Raw genomic sequence first — 23,371 nt, forward strand, 5'->3', positions numbered from 1 at the left:
CGAATGCCAGTTAGTAAATCCAGCGGCCATTCCAAAAGCGCCATTGCGCCCTCTACCGTTAATCGAGACCCCGTTTGAAAGAATTGGGATGGATCTCGTCGGGCCATTAGATCGGTCAGCACGAGGGTACCGCTTTATATTAGTTCTAGTGGACTATGCAACGCGATACCCGGAAGCAGTGCCTCTGCGCAATATCTCAGCACGCAGTATTGCAGAGGCACTCTTCCGCGTCATCTCCCGAGTTGGAATCCCGAAAGAGATTCTGACTGATCAAGGCACTACGTTTATGTCACGAACACTACGCGAACTGTATGGGTTATTGGGGATTAAGCCGATCCGCACCAGTGTATATCACCCACAAACGGACGGTTTAGTAGAACGGTTCAACCGCACCCTCAAAAATATCATTAAGAAATTCGTAAGTGAGGACGCACGTAATTGGGATAAGTGGCTCGAACCCTTGCTGTTCTCAGTGCGAGAGGTCCCTCAAGCCTCCACGGGGTTCTCCCCGTTCGAATTATTATATGGGCGTAAGCCGCGCGGCATCCTGGACGTGCTGCGGGAAAATTGGGAGGAGGGACCTTCACAAAGTAAGAATGAAATTCAGTACGTTATGGACCTGCGCGCAAAACTCCACACGCTCACCCACCTAACTCAGGAGAATTTGCGGCAGGCCCAGGAACGGCAAGCCCGCCTGTACAACAAGGGTACGCGCCTTAGAGAGTTCACACCGGGAGATAAAGTACTCGTACTCTTGCCCACGTCGAGCTCCAAATTAATCGCCAAGTGGCAAGGACCCTTTGAGGTCACACGGCGAGTCGGGGACGTCGACTATGAGGTGAGGCGAACAGACAGGGGTGGGGCGCTACAGATTTACCACCTCAATCTGCTCAAACTCTGGAACGAGGAGGTCCCCGTGGCGTTGGTGTCGGTAGTTCCGGAGAAGGCGGAGCTGGGGCCGGAGGTTCAAAAAGGGAATTTGGCATCACGTACCTCTCCGGTCCCCTGTGGAGACCACCTCTCCCCGACCCAACTCACGGAGGTCGCCCAGTTGCAGGCCGAGTTTTCGGATGTGTTCTCGCCCCTGCCCGGTCGCACTAATCTCATAGAACACCACATAGAGACACCCCGGGGGTGGTAGTGCGTAGCCGCCCTTATAGACTACCCGAACACAAAAAAAAGGTGGTTCGGGAAGAACTTCAGGCCATGCTCGAAATGGGCATCGTCGAGGAGTCCCACAGCGACTGGAGCAGCCCGGTGGTCTTGGTTCCCAAGGCCGACGGCTCGGTCCGGTTCTGTGTGGACTATAGAAAAGTCAACGCGGTGTCTAAATTCGACGCATACCCAATGCCTCGTATTGATGAGCTGCTTGATCGACTAGGCACGGCTCACTTCTACTCGACACTGGATTTAACGAAGGGATATTGGCAGATCCCCTTGACTCCATTATCCCGGGAGAAAACGGCCTTTTCCACACCGTTCGGCTTACACCAGTTCGTCACACTTCCGTTTGGGCTGTTTGGGGCGCCCGCTACGTTTCAGCGGCTGATGGACCAGGTCCTCCGGCCCCACGCCACCTATGCGGCCGCCTACCTGGACGACATTATCGTTTATAGTAACGACTGGCAGCGGCACCTGCAACACCTGAGGGCCGTCCTTAGGTCGCTGAGACGGGCGGGACTCACTGCCAACCCAAAGAAGTGTGCGATTGGGCGGGTGGAAGTACGGTATCTGGGCTTCCACTTGGGCAACGGGCAGGTGCGTCCCCAAATTAATAAGACAGCAGCGATTGCGGCCTGCCCGAGGCCCAAGACCAAAAAGGGGGTGAGACAGTTCCTGGGGCTGGCTGGCTACTATTGTAGGTTTATACCTAATTATTCGGACGTCACCAGCCCGCTGACTGACCTCACTAAAAAGGGGGCGCCAGATCCGGTCCAGTGGACGGAGCAGTGCCAGCGGGCTTTCTCGGAGGTAAAGGCTGCACTGTGTGGGGGGCCACTTTTACACTCCCCTGACTTCTCTCTCCCTTTTACGTTACAGACGGATGCGTCGGACAGAGGGCTGGGGGCCGATTTGTCCCAGCAGGTGGAGGGGGAGGATCGCCCGGTCCTATACATCAGCCGGAAGCTGTCAGTGCGTGAGGGGCGCTACAGCACGATTGAAAAGGAGTGCCTGGCGATCAAATGGGCGGTCCTCGCCCTCCGGTACTACCTGCTGGGGCGCTCTTTCACCCTCTGTTCGGACCACGCGCCCCTCCAGTGGCTCCACCGCATGAAAGATGCCAACACGCGGATCACCCGTTGGTATCTGGCGCTCCAACCCTTTAATTTCAAGGTGGTCCACAGGCCGGGGGCGCAGATGGTCGTGGCGGACTTCCTCTCCCATCAAGGGGGGGGGGGGGGGGGGGGAGTCGGCTGCGGGCCGGACGGCTGCCCGGCCTGAGTCGGGCGGTGGGGGTATGTGGCAGCGGGGGCGTGGTCAAGCACCGGTCTGTGACAGGAGGGCGGAGTCAGGGAAGGTAAGTGGCAGAATCACTTCACCTGAGAGCAATTAACCTGTTTGTGTGTCTTCCCAGTGACTGCGCCCTATATGAGGAGGGAGAGCGAGAGCAGAAAAAAAAAAAGCTCTCCCTGGAACCAGACGTGGAGTGTGTGTGTGTCTGCTAAAGTAACTCGTAGTGGTTAAGACTGAAAAGTTGGCAATAAAGCCGAGTTACAACCCTGATCTCTGTCCTGCCGTCCTCTGTGCTCCACCCACACCTAGGGAAAGCTACAGTAGGCCTACTGGTATTGATTTCGTTCGATAGTGAGCTAAGGGGAAAGTATGTTAAGCTATTTGGCGTAGAAGTTAAGCAATGGAGTTTTTAATAACATGTCCTACAGGGATGTTTTGCAGATTGTGCAGATTGATCAAAGGACAAATTATTCATTTTATTGGCCAGGAAACCATTTTACCTCAGTTTTTGTAAGTAGTTGTGACATTTAATTTCAATAAATACCTATTTTACAGTTCTACACAGCTTTGTTATTATTGTAGTACTACTACCCCCCCCGGACTATCTGTGCAACGTGTGACGCGTTACGGCCCGACAACCCCCCCCCGGACCACTATCCGTGCCGCGCGTGATGCCCACCGAAGACTCACCACCTTGACTAAGCAATTTTCTGCGGGAAACACTGCACAACAAAAAGCACTTATTTCCATTGTGGTCCGAAGAAAAGTTTCAGGACGGCACTATGCTGGCTGTTTAATCATGGAATTAAGTGCATCATCAATACTACATTTGTACAAATGGCACCGAGTAGAATAAAAAAAATTTAACGGCACAAAAAAACCCCATCTAAACCGCTAGCTAAACATGGATATAAAAGGCAAGATACAATAGTATTATAATGCACCCAAGATTAGCACCATGTAGTTGAGCACCACAGAAGGATCACATCAAGACCAGAATAATTTGAAACTGCTCATTCTCTGCTATCTGAAGGCAGTTAAATAAAAGCCCATTTACTTTGTGCTTAAAACTAGAGAGAGACTGGATTGACCGAATGCTGTTTGGCAGATCATTTCACGACTTAATGGCATTGAACACAAAAGTTTTTTGACCATAGCTGCCAGACTTTGGTATTGCCAGAGAGGATCGACTAAACCGAGAGTAATGAGTTTGGATATCTGTCACACTCGTCATGTCATGCTCCAAGTATGAAGGTGAAAGGCCATTCAGGACTTTAAAACAGATGAGTTACACCAGAATACCATACCCGTTTGCTGAACAGGCAACCAGCCAACCTTTCTGAAGTCAGATACAGAGAGGTGTGCTCCTGGATCCAAGCCAAGGATGAAGTATATCAGCTTATTCTGAGAAATCTGAAGGCTGTGTTTTGATTTCCTGGTCAATCCCAAAAACCAGGAGCAGGAGGCATAGTCAAAGTGACACTGCACTAAAGCTGTAGCTAAAGTGTGCTGTGCACTTTGAGAAAGCATGCTTGTCTGTAAAGGAATTTTAAGTGAGAATTCGCAAGCTGTACAATTTTCTTGCCCGTAGTTTCTCCATTAAGAATCTGGTCCACGGCACACCCCAAATAGCTGGCAGAGTCTTTGGCCGCTATTTCAGCTCCATTACATGTAATGTTTAGTTGAGACCTTTGACTAATTTTTCTCTTGGTGCCAAACAAAATCGATTCAGTTTGGCCAAGATGCAATGAAAGTTTACTGAGAACCAACCATTCATTAATCTTTTCCAACTCATCACTCCATTGATTTTCAATGTACTCCACTGATCTGCCCGAAACCAATAAAGCTGAATCATCAGCATACAACAAAAGCTTACAAGACACAGCTCTCTGCACGTCATTAACAAAGGTCAAGAAAAGCAGGGGCCCCAAAATCGAACCCAGTGGAACCCCACAGACAATATCTCTAGGAGTAGAATGAACAACAGTGACAATCTGAGAGCAGCCTGTCAAATATGACTGAAACCACTGAATGGCTGCACCATTCACACCAGTAGCTTGCAGCTTCATCAGGAAGATCTCATGATCGACAGTGTTCAAGGCCTTTTGCAAATCCAATAAGACCATTCCAGTGTAATTTCCTGAGTCCATCTGCTTCCTAATATAATCGGTCAAGTGGGTGATACAGGAAGAGAAAGACGGTCTAAAACCAGATTGATGGTCATCTAACAAATTCTTTTGTTGGAGATACTCGTATAACAGATTACAAACAAGATCAACTGTGAGCTACTGCTAATATCAGAATGCAAGCAATCGAAGGAATTATTATCACTCATTATGAATGTTGACTTCAATAAATAATTAATCCTAAAGCAAGTAAGTAAAGAGCAGTGCCTCTCCCCAGGGATTTCAAATAGCATTCTGGTAAACTGGCATTTTGAAACAACATTTTGCTTCTTGAAATAGCGTCAAAATCCACCCAGTATGTTTCGTAAATACACGGTCAGTAAACAGGAAGTCGATGTGCGACAGACCTGAAAACAGTATACACGGTCTAGAACCCCAAGCTGAAGCTCAATACCAAATATCAAGCAGTTGTGATCTGTAGTTGCTGAGAAAAGTGTTATGAAAATTTTCTAAATCCACGCTATATGTTTCGTAAATACATTCAGTTGGTAAACTGGAATTCGATGTGCGACAGACCTGAAAATGGTATACACGGTATAGAACCCCAAGCTGAAATTTGGTACCAAGTGGCTATGATTTGTGGTTGCTGAGACAAAGGGTGTTTTGGATGGATGGAGAGATATGGACGGACAGAGGTAAACCAGTATCCCCCCCCAACTCTCTCTGGAACCTTTGACACCACAGAGAGGATGAAGACTGGTCTATAGTTGCCTACCTCAGTTTTAGTATTCTTTTTGTGTAGAGGTACAACCCTTGCCATTTCAAGCTCCAGAGGAATTTCACCATGATGAATGGATAAGTTGATGACATGAATCAGTGGCTTGACAATCTCGGAAGAGCCATCCCTTAAAAATCGGGCAGACAACTCATCTAGACCTGTCGCTTCATCTGGACTGATACCTGAGAGGACTTTTAAAACAGTACCCTCCCCCACTGGTGAAAATGAAACACCAATCCTGCACTACACCTTTAGACACAGAAATCTTGAATTGATTCCTTGAACCCCACGTTTGGAGTCTCGGGTAATTTAACCAACTCAGATGTTACAGTAGTGAAAAATTTGTTGAATTTGTCTGCAACCTTTGCACCATCAAAACACAAATCGTTACCAGTATTCAGAGTTACAGGACTGGATTCCCCCCCCCCAGTGCCCAAACTTTTAAGAGTATTCCATAGCATAGGCGGGTTATTTTTGTGCTCTTCTATTTTAAACTGCATAGAAATTCTTTTTGGCCATCTTCACTAGGTTCTGGATTTTATTTCCAAGTATACAAAAAGTCTTGTAATCATTTTGGTTTCTTTATGCTTTCTAAACTTAATCAGAGCTCAATCCCTAGCCCGGATATAATCCAAAATATCTGAAGTCATCCATGGTTCAGTTCTCGGTTTAATTCTCACTTCTTTAACTGGAGCAACATCATTTACAACTCTGGCAAAAAGAGATTTAACGGAGGACCATGCATGCTCAGTATTATCGCTGTCAATCCCTTCTGACCAATCAACCTCAAGTAATTTTGCTTGAAAAGTTTCAATGTTGTAGTTCCTCAAAGATCTTATTTTTACAGTATTATGTTTTCCATAAGTCCCTTGCGAAACCTTGCGTGTACAGAAAGTCATATAATGGTCACTTATACCGATACTGATGACGCCAGACTGAACTATCCTTTCCCTATTAATACACGATTCACTCTTATCAGTCACCCTGGTGGGTTCGGGGATTAATTGAAACAAATCAGACATCCTGCAAAAGTTCCTAAGTCCCTTCATCAAACCTTTGTCACCACCTTTTTGCAGTACATTGGTGTAAAAAAAAAAAAAAGAAATAATAATCACCAAGGACCAACTTGGCTTATGATCAAAAGCTAGCGAATCGACAACTTTGCTAACAGCCAAACACCAAGCAAGTGCAACAGCACAACATACAGCAAGGCAGCTAATGTAATATCACTTACTGAGTTCAAAAGAAAGAAACCCAGCTTGGCGTCTGTCTTGTGGCCTTTTATCACTCTTCGCTCTCGCCAACAAGTAAAAGTCAACCCAAGATTTACTCTTGTTCAGTCTCTTGCTCAGTCACGCTCTCGTTTCCTCTTCCTGGCTTTCTCTGACAGCAACTTTTTTTGGTCTCTTCACCTTGACTGCCATGATGTCCATACTGAGAATACAGATTTAGCTTATTATCCCCTGCCCAAACAAAGTTTGGCAGGGGATACAGAAATGGGTTCCTTCTTTCCGTCCGGTCACGTTTTCATTTCTGGGCCGTATCTTTAAAACTACTGAAGATATCTTCATGAAACTTTGAATACATATCAAGCAACATGTGAACTGGTGCCTTTCGCCATTCTGGATTTTTTGGGGCGGCACGGTGGTGTAGTGGTTAGCACGGTCGCCTCACAGCAAGAAGGTTCTGGGTTCGAGCCCAGCGGCCGGCGGGGGCCTTTCTGTGTGGAGTTTGCATGTTGTCTGCGTGGGTTTCCTCCGGGTGCTTCAGTTTCCCTCACAGTCCAAAGACATGCGGTTAGGTTAATATGGGACGGCCTTGGGCTGAGGTGCCCTTGAGCGAGGCACCGAACTCCCAACTGCTCCCCGGGCACTGTTAGCATGGCCGCCCACTGCTCTGGGTATGTGTGTATGCTCATTGCTCACGTGTGCGCGCATGTGTGTGTTCACTGCTTCAGATGGGTTAAAAGCAGAGAGGAATTTCACAAGTGAGTGATGAATAAAGTTGTTCTTTCTTTCGGGGGAAAAAAAAAGTATTTTTCAAATTTTTACATAAAACAGATTTTGATGTAGTTTGTAAGAGTAATGTTCGTTTCCGGAGCATATATCCAAAACTATTCATGATACGGATTTGAAACTTGATATACATGTTCACAAGGTGATGTAGATGTGCCTTTTCATACTGAGAAATTTAAATTTTTCATCTTTCCATGGAAAAAATTTGAGACTTAGTCTTGCAGGTTAGTCTTAGGGGTAGGTTTTGTTTCCGGAGCAGAACTTGAAAATTGTGAGTGGTATGGTCTTGAAAGTTGGTATATGTGTTGATTAAGTAATGTATATGTGCCTTTTGATACTAAGAAATGTAAGAAATTTAAATTTTTATCTCAGCTGGACCAAAGGTCCGATAGGTTTATGCCATGGGCTGCTGAGGTCAGTGTAAAGAGGTAGGGTTGGTTTCCTGCAGCACAACTTTAAAAATGTGAGAAATATCATCTTGAAACTTGGTATATAGTTGGTATATAGGGCGGGGGATATAGAGGACTCGGTCTTGTTTTTCTGGTTAGTGTTACTGGACCATTTTGGAAGCTAGCTGGAGTGCCATAAAGCGTTACGGAGTTCTCGCGAGATGTCTCGGGGATGCGCCACCAGAGTTGCATAGCACTATAACTGGAGAAGCGGAATAGAAGACAAACCATTCTTCCTATTACAAGTCAGTGTATCATCAAAATCATTTTGAAGCTAATATTTTAAGGTATATTTCTTATTTAGTGTTGCTTTAATGGAATGAGTGAAATTCCCTCGCCATTGGCAGGACTTAGGATGCTTTTGAAATCATTTCTACATGGAGTTAATACAAAGGGTGTTTCAAAAAATAATTTGACATCATTTCACAATTCTTGTTCAACTGACCTCAAATTTTAACTGCATGTGCGGAAACAGGTCAAAATTTTAGATTTAAATGTTTATCCTTTTAGGTATAGAAACGCCATTCACTGGAAAAGAAAAGGCGTTTTGTGTGCTAGACTCGAGTACGCTCGAACAAGACTGTGCAGTGTGCATTTATGAGAGAATTCTTGAAAAATGCACCAACTGCAATGCAGATTTGGACACGGCACAACAAGTTCAAAGAGGAAGGCTGTGTGTGCAGGGCAAAAGGATCTGGACGACCACCAGCATCGGAAGAGACGGTCGAGTGGGTTCGCAAATACTGAACATTTGTGAAACCGTTCATGCAATCCACATACCTTTGAATTTCTCGTTCAAATTTTGAGGAATAAATCTTATATTGCTCAACATTAAGCCTGTTCAGTTTCATTTGCCTGGACTATGTAGTTTCTGGGATATTTACATCTCAAATAATATCTTTTTTTTTTTTTTTTAAACACCCTGTATAAGATAATGAGCTTATATTTAAATTCAGAAATACTGTCTTAAATGAGACTGGAACTGGATTTCAGTCAGAGTATGCCTATAATACGACCGTAGATTACTTTCTAATAAATCCTAAATCCTACCGAGTCCACCAATATGTAGCCTTTTTAGTGACATTAAATGAGTCCTGCTTATAAACCAAGAGTGCAGAATTGAGTTTCTTAAAGTCTAGAAGTTTATTTGATTTTTTTTTTTTGCTTATTTAACCCCAAAATATCTCTCCTGTCAAACTGTCACTTCTGCAATCAGTTTTATGAATCTTATTCTGCATGCACACACAGTGGGTCCTGGTGAAAAATAAATGTACACTACCGTTCAAAAGTTTGGGGTCACTTTGAAATGTCCTTATTTTTGAAAGAAAAGCACTGTTCTTTTCAATGAAGATCACTTTAACCTTCATCCTACCAAGTGGGGTCCATCTGGACCCCGCACCTATATGTTTGTTTGCCATTTTAAAAATATGTGACATACTGCCTCACTGTTTTATGAATTTGTCGGAATTTATGTCTTAATTAAAACACTAAAGCACCGGAAGATCAGCTTTTTGCATTGTGAAGGTATAATTAATTTGTTACTGGGGTCCAACTGGACCCCAGAGTAAAGTTTATCTGTCTTTCATTTTATAATTGAATAGCACACTGAAAGTTAACTTCTTTTATTTCTTTTATGTTCCATAATGAAACTACCAAGGCATTCCTTCTTGGGGTCCGTGTGGACCCCACTGCTGCAATAAGCACAGGCTGCAAAACAAAAGCCCTAAATTATTTTACAATTACTTTTTTGTTTTAAATTCTGTAAGAAAAGACCTAAGTTGTAATCCAGAATGTTTTACAGCTTCATGAGCTGCAAAAATCATGTATATAATGCCAATTTTTTTGTGGCGCTATAATTTGCTACATGTATGCTAGTTATTGCATTTATAATACATCATTGATATTCAGCCATAGTGGATTTTGTTCTTCAATAAAGTTATGTCTGTTTGCTGCATTGAATTGGTTCTTACTGCATTGATTTCAAGGTATTCCCTCCTGGGGTCCATACGGACCCCGCCTGGTAGTTTGTGTATGTAAAATTGGCTGGCAGGATGAAGGTTAAGTGTGTTCTTTATGCCTTGGGCCCTTTAGTGTATTGCTGTTATTAATACAAGATGTTCTGAACAAAACTTATCTGGTGATTGTCTTTATAAGCTTTAATTTGAAAGAAAAGTATTGGGGTCCAAATGGACCCCACATGGTAAGATTAAGGTGTAAAATAGCATGGTAGGATGAGGGTTAAACTAATCAGAAATCCACTCTATACATTGCTAATGTGGTAAATGACTATTCTAGCTGCAAATGTCTGGTTTTTGGTGCAATATCTCCATAGGTGTATAGAGGCCCATTTCCAGCAACTCTCACTCCAGTGTTCTAATGGTACAATGTGTTTGCTCATTGCCTCAGAAGGCTAATGGATGATTAGAAAACCCTTGTACAATCATGTTAGCACAGCTGAAAACAGTTGAGCTCTTTAGAGAAGCTATAAAACTGACCTTCCTTTGAGCAGATTGAGTTTCTGGAGCATCACATTTGTGGGGTCGATTAAATGCTCAAAATGGCCAGAAAAATGTCTTGACTATATTTTCTATTAATTTTACAACTGATGGTGGTAAATAAAAGTGTGACTTTTCATGGAAAACACAAAATTGTCTGGGTGACCCCAAACTTTTGAACGGTAGTGTACTTTATTGTATTTAAAGTACATTCATATTTTCAATAGTATATTGAAAATGTACTTACACAAATTGTACTTTTTGTAAATATATAAAAAGTATACTAACATCACGCTTTCACGCTAACACTTTTAACACACTTTAAAATAATTATACTATATTACACTTTATAGAAATATATTATACTAAAATATACTTTAAGTGAAAGTTGTGTAATTTAGCACATAAAAGTACACTAAATGCACTTCAAGTTGCACTTTTCTACAATTTAATTACAATTAAAATATATTTAGTACAAAATTAGTTGTTCCAAAATAGCATGCCTCAAGTTAACTAATCATAAACACACGAAGTATATTGATGATTAGTGTGGCTTCAAGTACACAAAAGTATGCTACATTTTAGTACACTTAGCACATTTATTTTTCACCAGGGAGTCCAGGCCTGGATTAGAATGAAATTGAAATGAAAGCTATATGGCAGTGTCTTGTTTGATGATAATATGAAACGTGTGTGTGTGTATCTATCGATGTGGCTCACCTGTGCGCAAGTCCACATGCTGAAGCTCATTCCTCACAAGGCCCATGTTGTTGGGAGCAGAGGTGGCAAAGGACAGGAAACTGGTCAGACTAACCCACTCGATTCCTCTGTGCCAGGATAGGAGACAAGTACGACGAAGAAAAGAAAAAGAGAGAGGAGGAGAAACATACAGTCAGTGGCTATTAAATGAGTTCACAGACATCAGTAGTGGCTCGTTCGGAGGGGCTGCCGTTATTCGTCGGCTATCCAACAGATGTGAATGAGGACTTGATGAAGATTAACAATTCCAGACAATTCGTTCTGCGGAATTGCTATCACACCTAAAATGGAAACAGCAGCAAGTTCTAACAGAAGTGCATTGGGGCAGAAATCTCACGCCACCATACTCGCTCTGAAAATGAACACTTTCTTTAGGAGCAGTGCGCGGGATAGTTCATAACCGGGTTGTCAGAGAGGGATGCAGTTTTTCTGCCAAATTTAGTTAGCTTAAAAATAATCCGCAGTCGACAAGATCTTGGTTTACAACAAATAATTCATACATTTCTGCAAACAAAGGCAAAGTGTACGGTAAGTGCATACAGTGTGTTTATAACATACAGAACCAGCCCTATTGCATCAAGATATTTTTAAAGCTTGGGAAAGTGTGGATACTGTCCGTCCATCAGAAATGCATGCGCGCCACGGTGATCTTGCTCAGGATGATAAAAAAAGAAATTGCATCTCCCTTTTCCTGTGTCAGAATCCTCTGGGCTAGTTTCAGGTCTTCTGTACGGTTTTTGAGATGCATGTGGAGTGGAAACATTGTTGAAACCTGAAATCCTGCTTAACGATATTAACTCTTCAGGCAACTCACTTGCCGTATTGAATAACGTTGTATAAAGGCACGTGTAAAAATGCGGATAATCCATCCATTATCCGTAGCCGCTTATCCTGTGCAGGGTTGCGGACAAACTGGAGCCTATCCCAGCTGACTATGGGTGAGAAGTGGGGTACACCCTGGACAAGTGGCCAGGTCATCGCAGGGCTGATACACAGAGAAACAACCATTCACACTCATTCACGGTCAATTTAGAGCCACCAATCAGCCTAGCCTGCATGTCTTTGGGGGAAACCAGAGCACCCGGAGGAAACCCACACAGACACGAGGAGAACATGCAAACTCCACACAGAAAGGCCCCCGTCAGCTGCTGGGCTCGAACCCAGAACCTTCTTGCTGTGAGGCAATGATTCTAACCACTCCACCACCATCCCACCCTCTGGATGACTGTATGCTGTCAAATTCTAACCGCCTAATACACGGTTACTCCAAAATTTCAAGTGTGCTAGCCTCTCGACTTAATTTTTTTTGAGGCGATGTGGTTATTAATATTGTCCTTCTGCATTAAAATCTATGGTCAAGAGCTGCCGCTTCTCCTCATTCAGATTTAACCAATCTCTAATAGTCTAATACTCTAGTTGGACTTAAAACCAATTCCTAAAACCCATCCTTTAACTTCAGAATTCACAATTATGATCATATTTAAAGCTCACAGCCAACGGTTTCAATCTTATGCACATTTTAAACTTTATATGTTAAAAAACCCTCTGTAATTTTCTTCTGGTCCCAAGAAGTATTGTTAATAAGTAATAATTAAAATAAGTTAGCGCGGATCGTGGTGAATTTCTGTTCGGCTACTTTCGTGACCGCTCGGCATGTGACGACATTTAAGATAAACAAACCGCTTGAGTTGAGTCCACTTCCATGTATTTTCATTGCTGTTCGGTTTGAGTGCAGACGTGGGTTCGAGAATTAAAAAAAAAAACCCATGCCTTATTGTTGTGCAGTGAACTGTAACAACGGGACCGATTCAGGAAGAGGTTTTTACCTTTTTCCGAGAGACGAGAAGAGGCAGAGAGAGTGGATTGGCTTTTTCCGGAAGAAGAGGCGGAGCGAGAGGGTTGGCTTTTTCTAAAAAAGGAGAAGAGGAGGAGCGAGAGGGTTGGCTTTTTCCGAAAAAGGAGAAGAGGCCGAGCGAGAGAGTTGGCGAAAGAGGAGACGAGACAGAGAGAGTGGATTGTGTGTGTGAAGCCAGAGGGTTGGTTTTTTCCGGAAGAGGAGACGAGACAGAGAGAGTGGATTGTGTGCATGAAGCCAGAGAGTTGTTTTTTTCCGGAAGAGGAGAAGAGGCAGAGAGAGTGGATTGTGCGCGTGAAAGAAAATCAAGCAGCCAAAGAAGAAACGGAGCAGCAACGCTCAAGCAAAAAGGAGAAGATTGGAGGTAAACATTTTTACTTTTGCTTGCAATTGACAAGTCAATAACCCTGAGGGATCCTGTACAATCATTGTGGAAATGAGACAAAGGGATATTTCCTCGCTCAGAGCAGGCTATAAATAGTATAATGCTGTGGATGGCAGGCTAATGTGGCCTACCGGCGCACTGTCAAGTAATCGCTCCCTATATCCACTAGGGAGGGGCGGTTTAATTATTCTTCAAAAGGCCTCTTATTTAGTATTACGACGAAAGTAGGAATTTGTCATAATTACCAGGATAAATCCTTTGGGTGCGAGTCTTGTTGAGGCCCGGGGTCACCGTGATCAGAGTAGGCCGAGTCGCTGTCCGATTCCGAGGCCGCACGGTCAAACCAGTGAGCCACATTCACCGATTGCTTCGCAACGGCCATAGGTTCAGACATATATGGTTTCACCTCTCGATATTTAATTTGGAGAGTTCCTACTTCAAAACCGCTATCAGACATTTTACACAACCTCTCACGACCAAAGTCCGTACACATGTGCTCGGTTCGCAGGTAAACACAGAGCTGCTCCCAGTCTGTTTGGCTTAAATGACGTCACGACGACGGTCCCCTGGCGGTGAAAGTGCGCATAAGTGAGATGTAAACAAACCTTTGGAAATTGGGCAAAACAGTATATTTTAACCATTTTATTCAATTCCAGGTGCAAATTAGACACCAAGATGATTGAATTCACTTTTTAGGTCGTTCTTCTAGACAATAAAGTTGATATTCTACGTTTCACCTCTGACCGTTGCCTATGACCTTGAAGTGACTGTTGTAATAGTTCATCTGTGCTTTAAATGAAGAAAAAGTGCTACATTTATCAAGAAAGCGCTAACAACAGAACCCGCAAAAAAAGTGAGTTCAGAGGAAAGGGGGGAGGAAAGGGAGGGATGGACGGAGGATGTGAGGGATGGAGATCAGAGTGAGGAGCAGATGAGTGGCATGCCAGCTCCAGCATCGAGTACCAATGAGATGCTAAATGGCCATATGATTAATTAGCCCACTTTTCTTTGAAATATGCAAAGTATATGGAAATGAAGCTCTCCGTGGAATGAAGACAGAGAACCACTTTTGCAATGTGTGTGTTTTGGAGGGGCAGAGAGAGACAGAGAGGCAGAGATTAGAGAGAGAGAGTTGAAAGATAGTGCAAGAGTGAGAATAAAGTAATAGAGAAAGACAAATAAGAATAAAAACCACATCAATCTCTCTCTCTCTCTCTCAAAATTGCTTATTAAATGTTAGATGACTGGTGAAATAATTATAGGCCTCCTGTCAGCCTTATTACACCAGCAAGCAAACCTTACTGATATGTTTGAGCCAACAGGGTAGCAATAGGTTAAAAATAAAACAAAATAATTGTATTAAAACACAAAGGAGGCATGGTGGTGCAGCTGGTAGCATTAGCTGTGCAGTGTTTCACATTCTCCCTATGTCTACATGGGTTTTATCCGGTTTCCTCCCACCTCCCAAAAAAATCATGCTGGTACGCAGACAAGCTACACTAAATAACCCATAAATGCACATTTCCTTTCACATGCTTTTATACACACACAGTTTTCTTGAATTTTTTTTTTAATGCATCAAAAGCAGCACGGTGGTGTAGTGGTTAGCGCTGTCGCCTCACAGCAAGAAGGTCCTGGGTTCAAGCCCCGGGGCCGGCGAGGGCCTTTCTGTGTGGAGTTTGCATGTTCTCCCCGTGTCCGCGTGGGTTTCCTCTGGGTGCTCCGGTTTCCCCCACAGTCCAAAGACATGCAGGTTAGGTTAACTGGTGACTCTAAATTGACCGTAGGTGTGAATGTGAGTGTGAATGGTTGTCTGTGTCTATGTGTCAGCCCTGTGATGACCTGGCGACTTGTCCAGGGTGTACCCCGCCTTTCGCCCGTAGTCAGCTGGGATAGGCTCCAGCTTGACCCTGTAGAACAGGATAAAGCGGCTAGAGATAATGAGATGCATCAAATAATACAGAAAATCCTTTAATAGTCGGATGTAGATTTACTCTGCCAAAACATATCAAATTGTGAATGAAAAAACAAACAATGTTCTTACAGAAGCAGAAGGGGTCTACTAAATGATCCCTTGCCCCAGGTGAAATAGGACAGTGGACCAAAGCTTTTGACAGAAATGGCAAATTGTGTACATGTTCCTGCATCACTTATACACAGCACAGGGTTAAGTTCTTCTGTATTTGTACACAGGCACTAAAGACTACAAAAATGCTGGAATACCAGACAACCCATGTTATTCTATCCACATTCACTGGATATGAGCAATCGCGCACTCTGATTGGCTACTCTACTACTAGGATATCAGCTCATATACCATGAGTAGAGAAAAACAAAATGGCAGAGCGCATCAAGTCAGATACATCATTTTGTTATCAAGTATTTAAAAGAAACACAAATAGCTTAATAAATAAATAAATAAATAAATAAATAAATAAAATTAAAATCTCCTGTTCCATACTCCAGCCCAGTCGGTGGCGGTAACGTACCTTTAAGTTGGTTTGCCAAAAAAAAAAAAACCTAAAGAAGAAGAAAAAAAATGGCAGAGCGTGTTGCTGAACCAACCGAGGACAAAATAAAAACTCTACTCGAAAGCAAAACCCCTAAAAATACAGAAAAAAAAGCAACAAATTATGGAATGAAAGTATTCGATGGCAAGAATGCATCTTTTTATTTTTCAAGAATTATTACTGCTGCATTTTTCACAAATTGCACCCGTCATTTTGCCGGTTTTGTTTACATTCTAAGCGGAAATTATTTTGTCGGACGTTCTGTATAAAGTTTTTATTTATCGAATTTGCAAAAAATAATAATATATAGATTTAAGCACTGCCTAAAAGCGGAGCTCCCAATTCTTAGCCCTCATTCATCACGCCTGAATGTGCGGCCGTGAATTCGATTACTAGCTTCAAATGTGATGTCACAGTAAGGAAGGAACAGAAAAATACGAGATAAACTTCTTGGGTAAAAATTAAAACGTTCTCGATAAATTATATTGACTACAGATATTATAACTATATTACACCAATGTATTTGAATGCAGTAATTTAAAGTTAATAAATATACAGGGTGTCCATAAAGTCTCTTTACAATTTAAAAAAATTATTACAAAGGCAGTTGAGATATTGTAACTAGATTTATTTTATTTTAATCAGTGTTTATTAAATTTTTTTCAACTGCAGTTAATAGACCTCCATTAGTTGCACGAAGCACATCAAGACGGTACTGTAGGACAGCCTCATCAATGGTGGCAATGGCATTACAAATCCTTTGCTTCAAGTCAGCAATGTCCCGTACCTTTGTTCGATACACAATATCTTTTAATGTGAATAACAACTTTAATCAACACTGATTAAAATAAAATAAATCTAGTTACAATATCTCAACAACTGCCTTTGAAATCATTTTTTTAAATTGTAAAGAGATTTTATGGACACCCTGTACATTTACTTTTACTAGGACGCATTCTGTTTTTTTTTTTTTATAGACGCACATTAAAATGTCGCTCTCTAGTGCACTTAGCAGTTAATTTTTCAGGCTTTTGTAATCAATACCAGTACATTCACTGTATTGCATAGTATCCTCAGTTAGGGGTGCAAGCGAGCATCCACAGGATGAAAAACCCTGACGCGCCCGCAACGCATACTCAACTACTAGGGAAAATCCCAGCCCTATGGATCGCACCACCGCTCGTCCTGCTGGGCTCAGACTTGAAACAAAACTTTAGAAAATAGAGCAGATTTCACATTACCGTCGTGGAAGCTATTGTAATGGAGCAATCACTAGCCAATCAGAATCAAAGCAGACACTAAAGGATGGAGGACGGAATTAACCTTCACCTTGGTCAACGTTCAAAATTCACTTCGATACCCATCATTACCCTTTTTTCTTAGGTATGGTGTGCCACTCGGGCGGGAGCTCCGCTAAAAATAAAAATGTGACCCCTCACTGAATCCAGGGACACATGTCGGCTGAAACGAATCCGAGATAATCGCAAAAGAAGCATTTTTTTTTTTAAATTTGTGATTTTTGTTTTTTTCCATCATGTGCATGTTGAGATCTTGAAGAATGCAATCAGTATTTCAGATAATAGATTGTTCTATTTCGTTTCTACTGACCGCCAGAGGCGGTGCTTTCAGCACATGGATATCCATCACACGAACGTGCAGGTCGAGTAATAGTAACAACAAAGTCACGTGTGACCTGGGTGACGTCACCCCGTGACCCCGGCATAAAAGACCGGTAAACCCAGGAAGTGACCTCTTACATCTTCTCGCGTTTGCAGGTTGCGAGTTGGATTGAAAATTGGACAAAGCGCTGTGGTAGTTTCGTTACCCGTAGGGTTGGGGCTGTGCTTATGCACCCTCCAAGAAACTGCGCTAAGTCCACCAACTCTTTTCTTCTTGTCGTTATATTCGTATTGATTTATTACTCCCTAAGCTGAGCGCTCTCGCTCGGTGGAGTTAGCTGATTAGCCCTCCGGGGCGGTGTCCTCACCGCTGGCGGCCGGCTTGTTTTCGCTTCAGGTAAGCGGGTTTCATTTATTTAAATTAAGCGGCGTTCCTCTCGCCGCTGTTTATCAGTTCTGCGGCGCTCGGCGCCTACCCTTGTTAATATTATTAACCACCTTGTTTTGTGTAGCCTCGCCGCCGGCCTGTTCACAGGCCGGCTGTCTTGTGTGTTGTATTCGTATTGATTTATTACTCCGTTAAGCTGAGCGCTCTCGCTCGGTGGAGTTAGCTGATTAGCCCTCCGGGGCGGTGTCCTCACCGCTGGAGACCGGCTTGTCTTCATTCAGGTAAGCGGTTTTCATTTATTTAATTTAAAGCGGTGTTCCTCGCCGCTGTTTATCAGTTCTGTGGCGCACTGCGCTTATCTTTGTTAATATTATTAACCGCCTTATTTTGTGTAGCCTTGTCTCCGGCCTGCTCACAGGCCGGCGGTCTTGTGTGTTGTATTGTTTGTTACTCCGTTAAGCTGAGCGCTCTCGCTCGGTGGAGTTAGCTGATTAGTCCTCCGGGGCTGCGTCCTCACCGCTGGAGGCCGGCTTGTCCTCATTCAGCCTTGTCTCCGGCCTGCTCACAGGCCGGCGGTCTTGTGTGTTGTATTCGTATTGTTACTCCGTTAAGCTGAGCGCTCTCGCTCGGTGGAGTTAGCTGATTAGTCCTCCGGGGCGGCGTCCTCACCGCTGGAGGCCGGCTTGTCTTCATTCAGGTAAGCGGTTTTCATTTATTTAATTTAAAGCGGTGTTCCTCGCCGCTGTTTATCAGTTCTGTGGCGCACTGCGCCTATCTTTGTTAATATTATTAACCGCCTTATTTTGTGTAGCCTTGTCTCCGGCCTGCTCACAGGCCGGCGGTCTTGTGGGTTGTATTCGTATTGTTACTCCGTTAAGCTGAGCGCTCTCGCTCGGTGGAGTTAGCTGACTAGCCCTCCGGGGCGGTGTCCTCGCCGCTGGAGGCTGGCTTGTTGTCGCCCAGGTAAGCGGTTTTCATTCATCTAAATTAAAACGGTATTTCTCGCCGCTGCTTATCAGTGCTGTGGCGCACGGCGCCTATCCTTGTTAATATTCCCGACCACGGGTGTGTTCGCCCGGTCGTTTTTCATTACCGCCTGATTGTTTATTTTGGGCTGCTTACTTGGGGTGTTCTCGCCCTATTTTTTAAGTTCCCTTCTGCCAGCCAGGCGTCATGGACCTCTTCTCTCGCTGCGCCAACTGCCGGTCCCCCTCGAACCGGAGGACGGCCACCGCGAGTGCCCCTCATGCCTGGGTATTGATCACCTGCGGCAGGGGCTGACGGACATGGCCTGCGCAGACTGCATGTGCCTGAGCGTGGCTGCGCGGACCGCCAGGCTGGCTCGGCTGGATTCTCCGTCTGACATCCCCCGGGCCTCGGGGGGACAGGACACGGTGTCGGCTGCAGCAGCGGGGCCCTAGTGACTGCAGGGCCCTGGCGGCAATGCAGGACACCCCTACCTATGGCCTCCTGCAGATGCCCAACATTGAGAAGCAGCTTTCATTCATTTAAATTAAAGCGGTGTTTCTCACCGCTGTTTATCAGTTCTGTGGCGCACAGTGCCTATCCTTGTTAATATTATCAACCGCTTGTTTTGTGTAGCCTTGTCTCCGGCCTGCTCACGGGCCGGCTGTCTTGTGTGTTATATTCGTATTGGTTGTTACTCCGTTAAGCTGAGCGCTCTCGCTCGGTGGAGTTAGCTGACTAGCCCTCCGAGGCGTGTCCTCGCTGCTGGAGGCCGGTCTGTTGTCGCTCAGGTAAGCGGTCTTCATTCATTTAAATTAAAGCGGTGTTTCTCGCCGCTGTTTATCAGTTCTGTAGCGCACGGCACCATCCTTGTTAATATTCCCGACCACGGGTGTGTTCGCCCGGTCGTTTATTTTTTATTTCCGCCTGATAGTTTATTTTGGGCTACTTACTTGGAGCGTTCTCGCCCTATTTAAGTTCCCTTCTGCCAGCCAGGTGTCATGGACCCCCAGACGCTGGAGGGGACGAGCGCGGCATCACGGGAGCTGTGTGACGCGGCTCCAGGCCTTTGCCTACTCGTCGCGGGAACTGGGCCGGCTGATGTCGTATCTCACCCTCGGCCGCCAGCAGATATGGCGGGCACAGTCCCCTCTGGCCGAGCCCGACCGGCGTGTGCTGCACTCTCTCCCTGTTGTCCCCGGGGAGCTGTTTGGCGAAGCCACTCAGCAAGCCCTGGATCGGAGTGCCCAGGTCATCTAGGCGTAACAGCAGTTCGCTGGCCCCCGCCAGGCCCACCACCATGGCAATGCTGCCCAGTCCTTCAGGGGGCCCACACCGACTCTGTCTCGGCCACGCACCCACCAGGAGACCAGACGGGTTGATGACTTTCGCCGCCCCACCACCTCCCGGACCCGCGGTGCCGCCCCCTACACCCAGTCCACTCCTCGTCGCCCCCATGGTGACCGACGGGGGCGCTCTGGACGGCGCTGACATCAGCGCGCCGGCGGTCGGCCGCTTTTCCAGCGAACAGCTCCAAAGCTGGAGAGCGTTGACCCCTGGGTGCTGGTGACCCTCACCGAGGGTTACCGCATCCAGTTCTGCCGCCGTCCACCACGTTTCATGGGGTCAAACACACCACCGTGAGCCATCCGGGGAAGTCCCTCGTCCCCCGGCAGGAAATCGCCACCCTCCTGGAGAAAGGAGCAGTCTCTCCCGTCGACAGGCAGAGACAGCAAGGTGGGTTCTACTCCAGGTATTTTCTGGTTCCGAAGGACGGCGGTATCCGCCCGATCCTCGACCTGAGGTCCCTCAATTCCCACTTGAGGACCATGAGATTCCGCATGCTGCGTACAGTGGATGTCTTACACCACATCCAGGCGGGCGACTGGTTTGTCACCTTCGACCTGAAAGACGCCTACTTCCATGCTCCCATTGTGCCACACCACAGGCAGTTCCTGCGGTTTGCCTTCGAGGGCCAGGCTTTCGAGTTCAATGTTCTGCCCTTTGGGATATCGCTGGCACCCCGTGTGTTCACCGGGTGTGCGGCATCGGCACTACTTCAGGCAAGGGGTTTGCGTGTCCTGCCTTACCTGGACGACTGGCTTGTCTGTTCACGGTCAGCAGCTCAGGCCCGCACCAACATCGCGACTGTGCTCTCGCATGTCGTAGAGCTGGGGCTCAGGGTGAATTACAAGAAGAGCTCGCTGGTGCCTAGCCAGGAGACGACTTTCTTGGGCATGCACCTGGATTCGAGGTCATTGATGGTAACTCCCTCCCAGACCAGGATCCACAACATCCGCCTACTGCTTGGCCGCTTCGGACGGGGTAGGTCACTCGCCCTGAAGACCTTTCAGCGCCTGCTGGGCATGCTTACGGCAGCCTCCTCTCTGGTCCCGCTGGGACTTCTGGACTTACGCCGCTTCAGAGGTGGTTCAACGGTCTCCACCTCCACCCGGTGCTGCACGGGCGCAGCACATCAACGTGCTGGAGCTACGGGCTGTGTTCCTCGGCCTACAGCACTTCCTCCCAGGCCTGACCAGCAGACACGTTCTGGTGCGGACGGACAACGCCACGGTAGTGTACTACATCAACCACCAGGGAGGCACAAAGTCCCTCCAGTGCTTGGAAGTGGCTGGCCAACTTCTGCGGTGGGCCCATCGACATCTCTTGAGCCTGCGTGCCATGTACTTGCCAGGCACTGCCAACAGGGCAGCAGATCTGCTGTTCCCGCCAGGACCCCGATCCCGGGGAATGGAGACTCAACCCAGCGGTGGTTCTCGCCATCTGGGAACGTTTTGGCAGGGCAGAGGTGGACCTCTTTGCCTGCCAGGAGTCGACACACTGCCCTCTGTGGTTCAGCCTCCACGGCCCCAGTCCCCTGGGCCAGGATGCGCTGGCGCATGCTTGGCCAAGGCAACTGCTGTATGCCTCCCCCCCTCTGCTGCTGATCGTGCCAACCCTACACAGGGTTGCGATGGACCACCACGGGCTGCTGCTTGTCGCCCCCCCGGTGGCCGGGCCGAGTGTGGTTCCCAAGTTGCTGCAACTTCTGAACAGCGACCCCTGGTGCCTGCCAGTGAGGACTGACCTATCACAGCTGGGAGGGCAGATCTGGCACCCGGATCCAGCCCGTCTGCAGCTCTGGGTATGGCCGCTGAAGGGCCGGACCCCCTGCGAGGTCCTTGTGAGCCGGCAGTGGTCAACACCATTGCAAGCTCTCGGGCACCCCCCACCAATGCCCTCTATGCCAACAGATGGAGGCCTTTCTCCAACTGGTGCTTAACTCGGGGGGAGGAGCCTACATGCTGCCCCCTGCCGACCATTCGACTGTTCCGCCAGTCTCTGCTTTGATAAGGGTCTTACCCCTGCCACCATCAAGGTCTATGCAGCTGCCATCTCTGCTCAGCATGCCAGAGTTGGGGGAAGGACCGTGGGGTCCCACGCCTTGGTGGCACGTTTCTTGAAGGGTGCTCTCCGGTTGAGACCCCCCTGATGGAGCCGGGTACCCACATGGGACCTTCATTGGTGCTGCAGGCTCTCTGCGACGCACCGTTCTGAGCCCCTGCTCACGGCAGACATTTCATGGCTCTCCCTGAAGACTGCTTTTCTTCTGGCCATTACATCGACGAGGCGTCGGGGAACTACACGCGCTGTCAGTCAGTGGGGAGTGCCTGCAGTGGCACTCCGGCGACAGTGGGGTCACCCTGTGGCCTAACCCCTCTTTCCTCCCGAAGACCCTCTCTGCTACCTTCGTCAACCAGCCCCTTAGCCTTGCGGCGTTCGAGGCGGGCCATGGTGAGAGGTCGGAACTTTTGTGCCCAGTTCGCGCCCTCAGGGTGTACGTGTCGCGTACAGAGGGCTTCCGTAGGAGTGACGCCCTGTTTTTGTGCCACACAGGACCGACGAGGGGTCTGGCGCTCTCTAAGCAGAGGCTATCCAAGTGGATAGTTGAGGCCATATTACATGCCTACAGGCACAGTGGCTTCCCGATTTCTCCGGCTGTCAGGGCGCACTCTGCACGGGGCGTGGTGGCCTCATGGGCATCACTGAAGGGCGTGCCCCTTTCAGACATATGCAGCGCAGCCTCCTGGGCTTCCAGCTGCACTTTCACCAGGTTTTACCGTCTTAATGTCGTCCCACATAATCCTGTGGCGACGGCTGTCATTCCAGGCCCGTCGCAGCAGCACTGGGTACGGGTAGGCACTCCTCATGACCTGGTTGGTATTAGTCATCCATGTGCTGAAAGCACCGCCTCTGGCGGTCAGTAGAAACGAAATAGAACGAGGGTTATGTATATAACCGCGGTTCTATGAGTTTCGGATGACCGCCAGAGCTTGGCAGTCACTCGGAGTGTACACGAGAAGATTTGCCAAGAGGTCACTTCCTGGGTTTACCGGTCTTTTATGCCGGGGTCACGGGGTGACGTCACCCAGGTCACACGTGACTTTGTTGTTACTATTACTCGACCTGCACGTTCGTGTGATGGATATCCATGTGCTGAAAGCACCGCCTCTGGCGGTCATCCGAAACTCATAGAACCGCGGTTATATACATAACCCTCGTTTTGTTGGA

General features: G+C 46.6%; 1 protein-coding gene across 1 annotated transcript in view; it reads right to left on the bottom strand.

The window, feature by feature from the left end:
• Nucleotides 1-23,371, bottom strand: part of wdr11 (WD repeat domain 11) — a 411,155-nt gene that overhangs the window by 170,944 nt on the left and 216,840 nt on the right. The window contains exon 12 of the mRNA XM_060925398.1: nucleotides 11,038-11,144. Coding sequence (XP_060781381.1) covers nucleotides 11,038-11,144 — 107 coding nt within the window. The remainder of the gene's footprint in view (nucleotides 1-11,037; nucleotides 11,145-23,371) is intronic.

The sequence above is a fragment of the Neoarius graeffei genome, chromosome 7 (genome assembly GCF_027579695.1).
Source record: "Neoarius graeffei isolate fNeoGra1 chromosome 7, fNeoGra1.pri, whole genome shotgun sequence".
Lineage (NCBI taxonomy): Eukaryota > Metazoa > Chordata > Actinopteri > Siluriformes > Ariidae > Neoarius > Neoarius graeffei.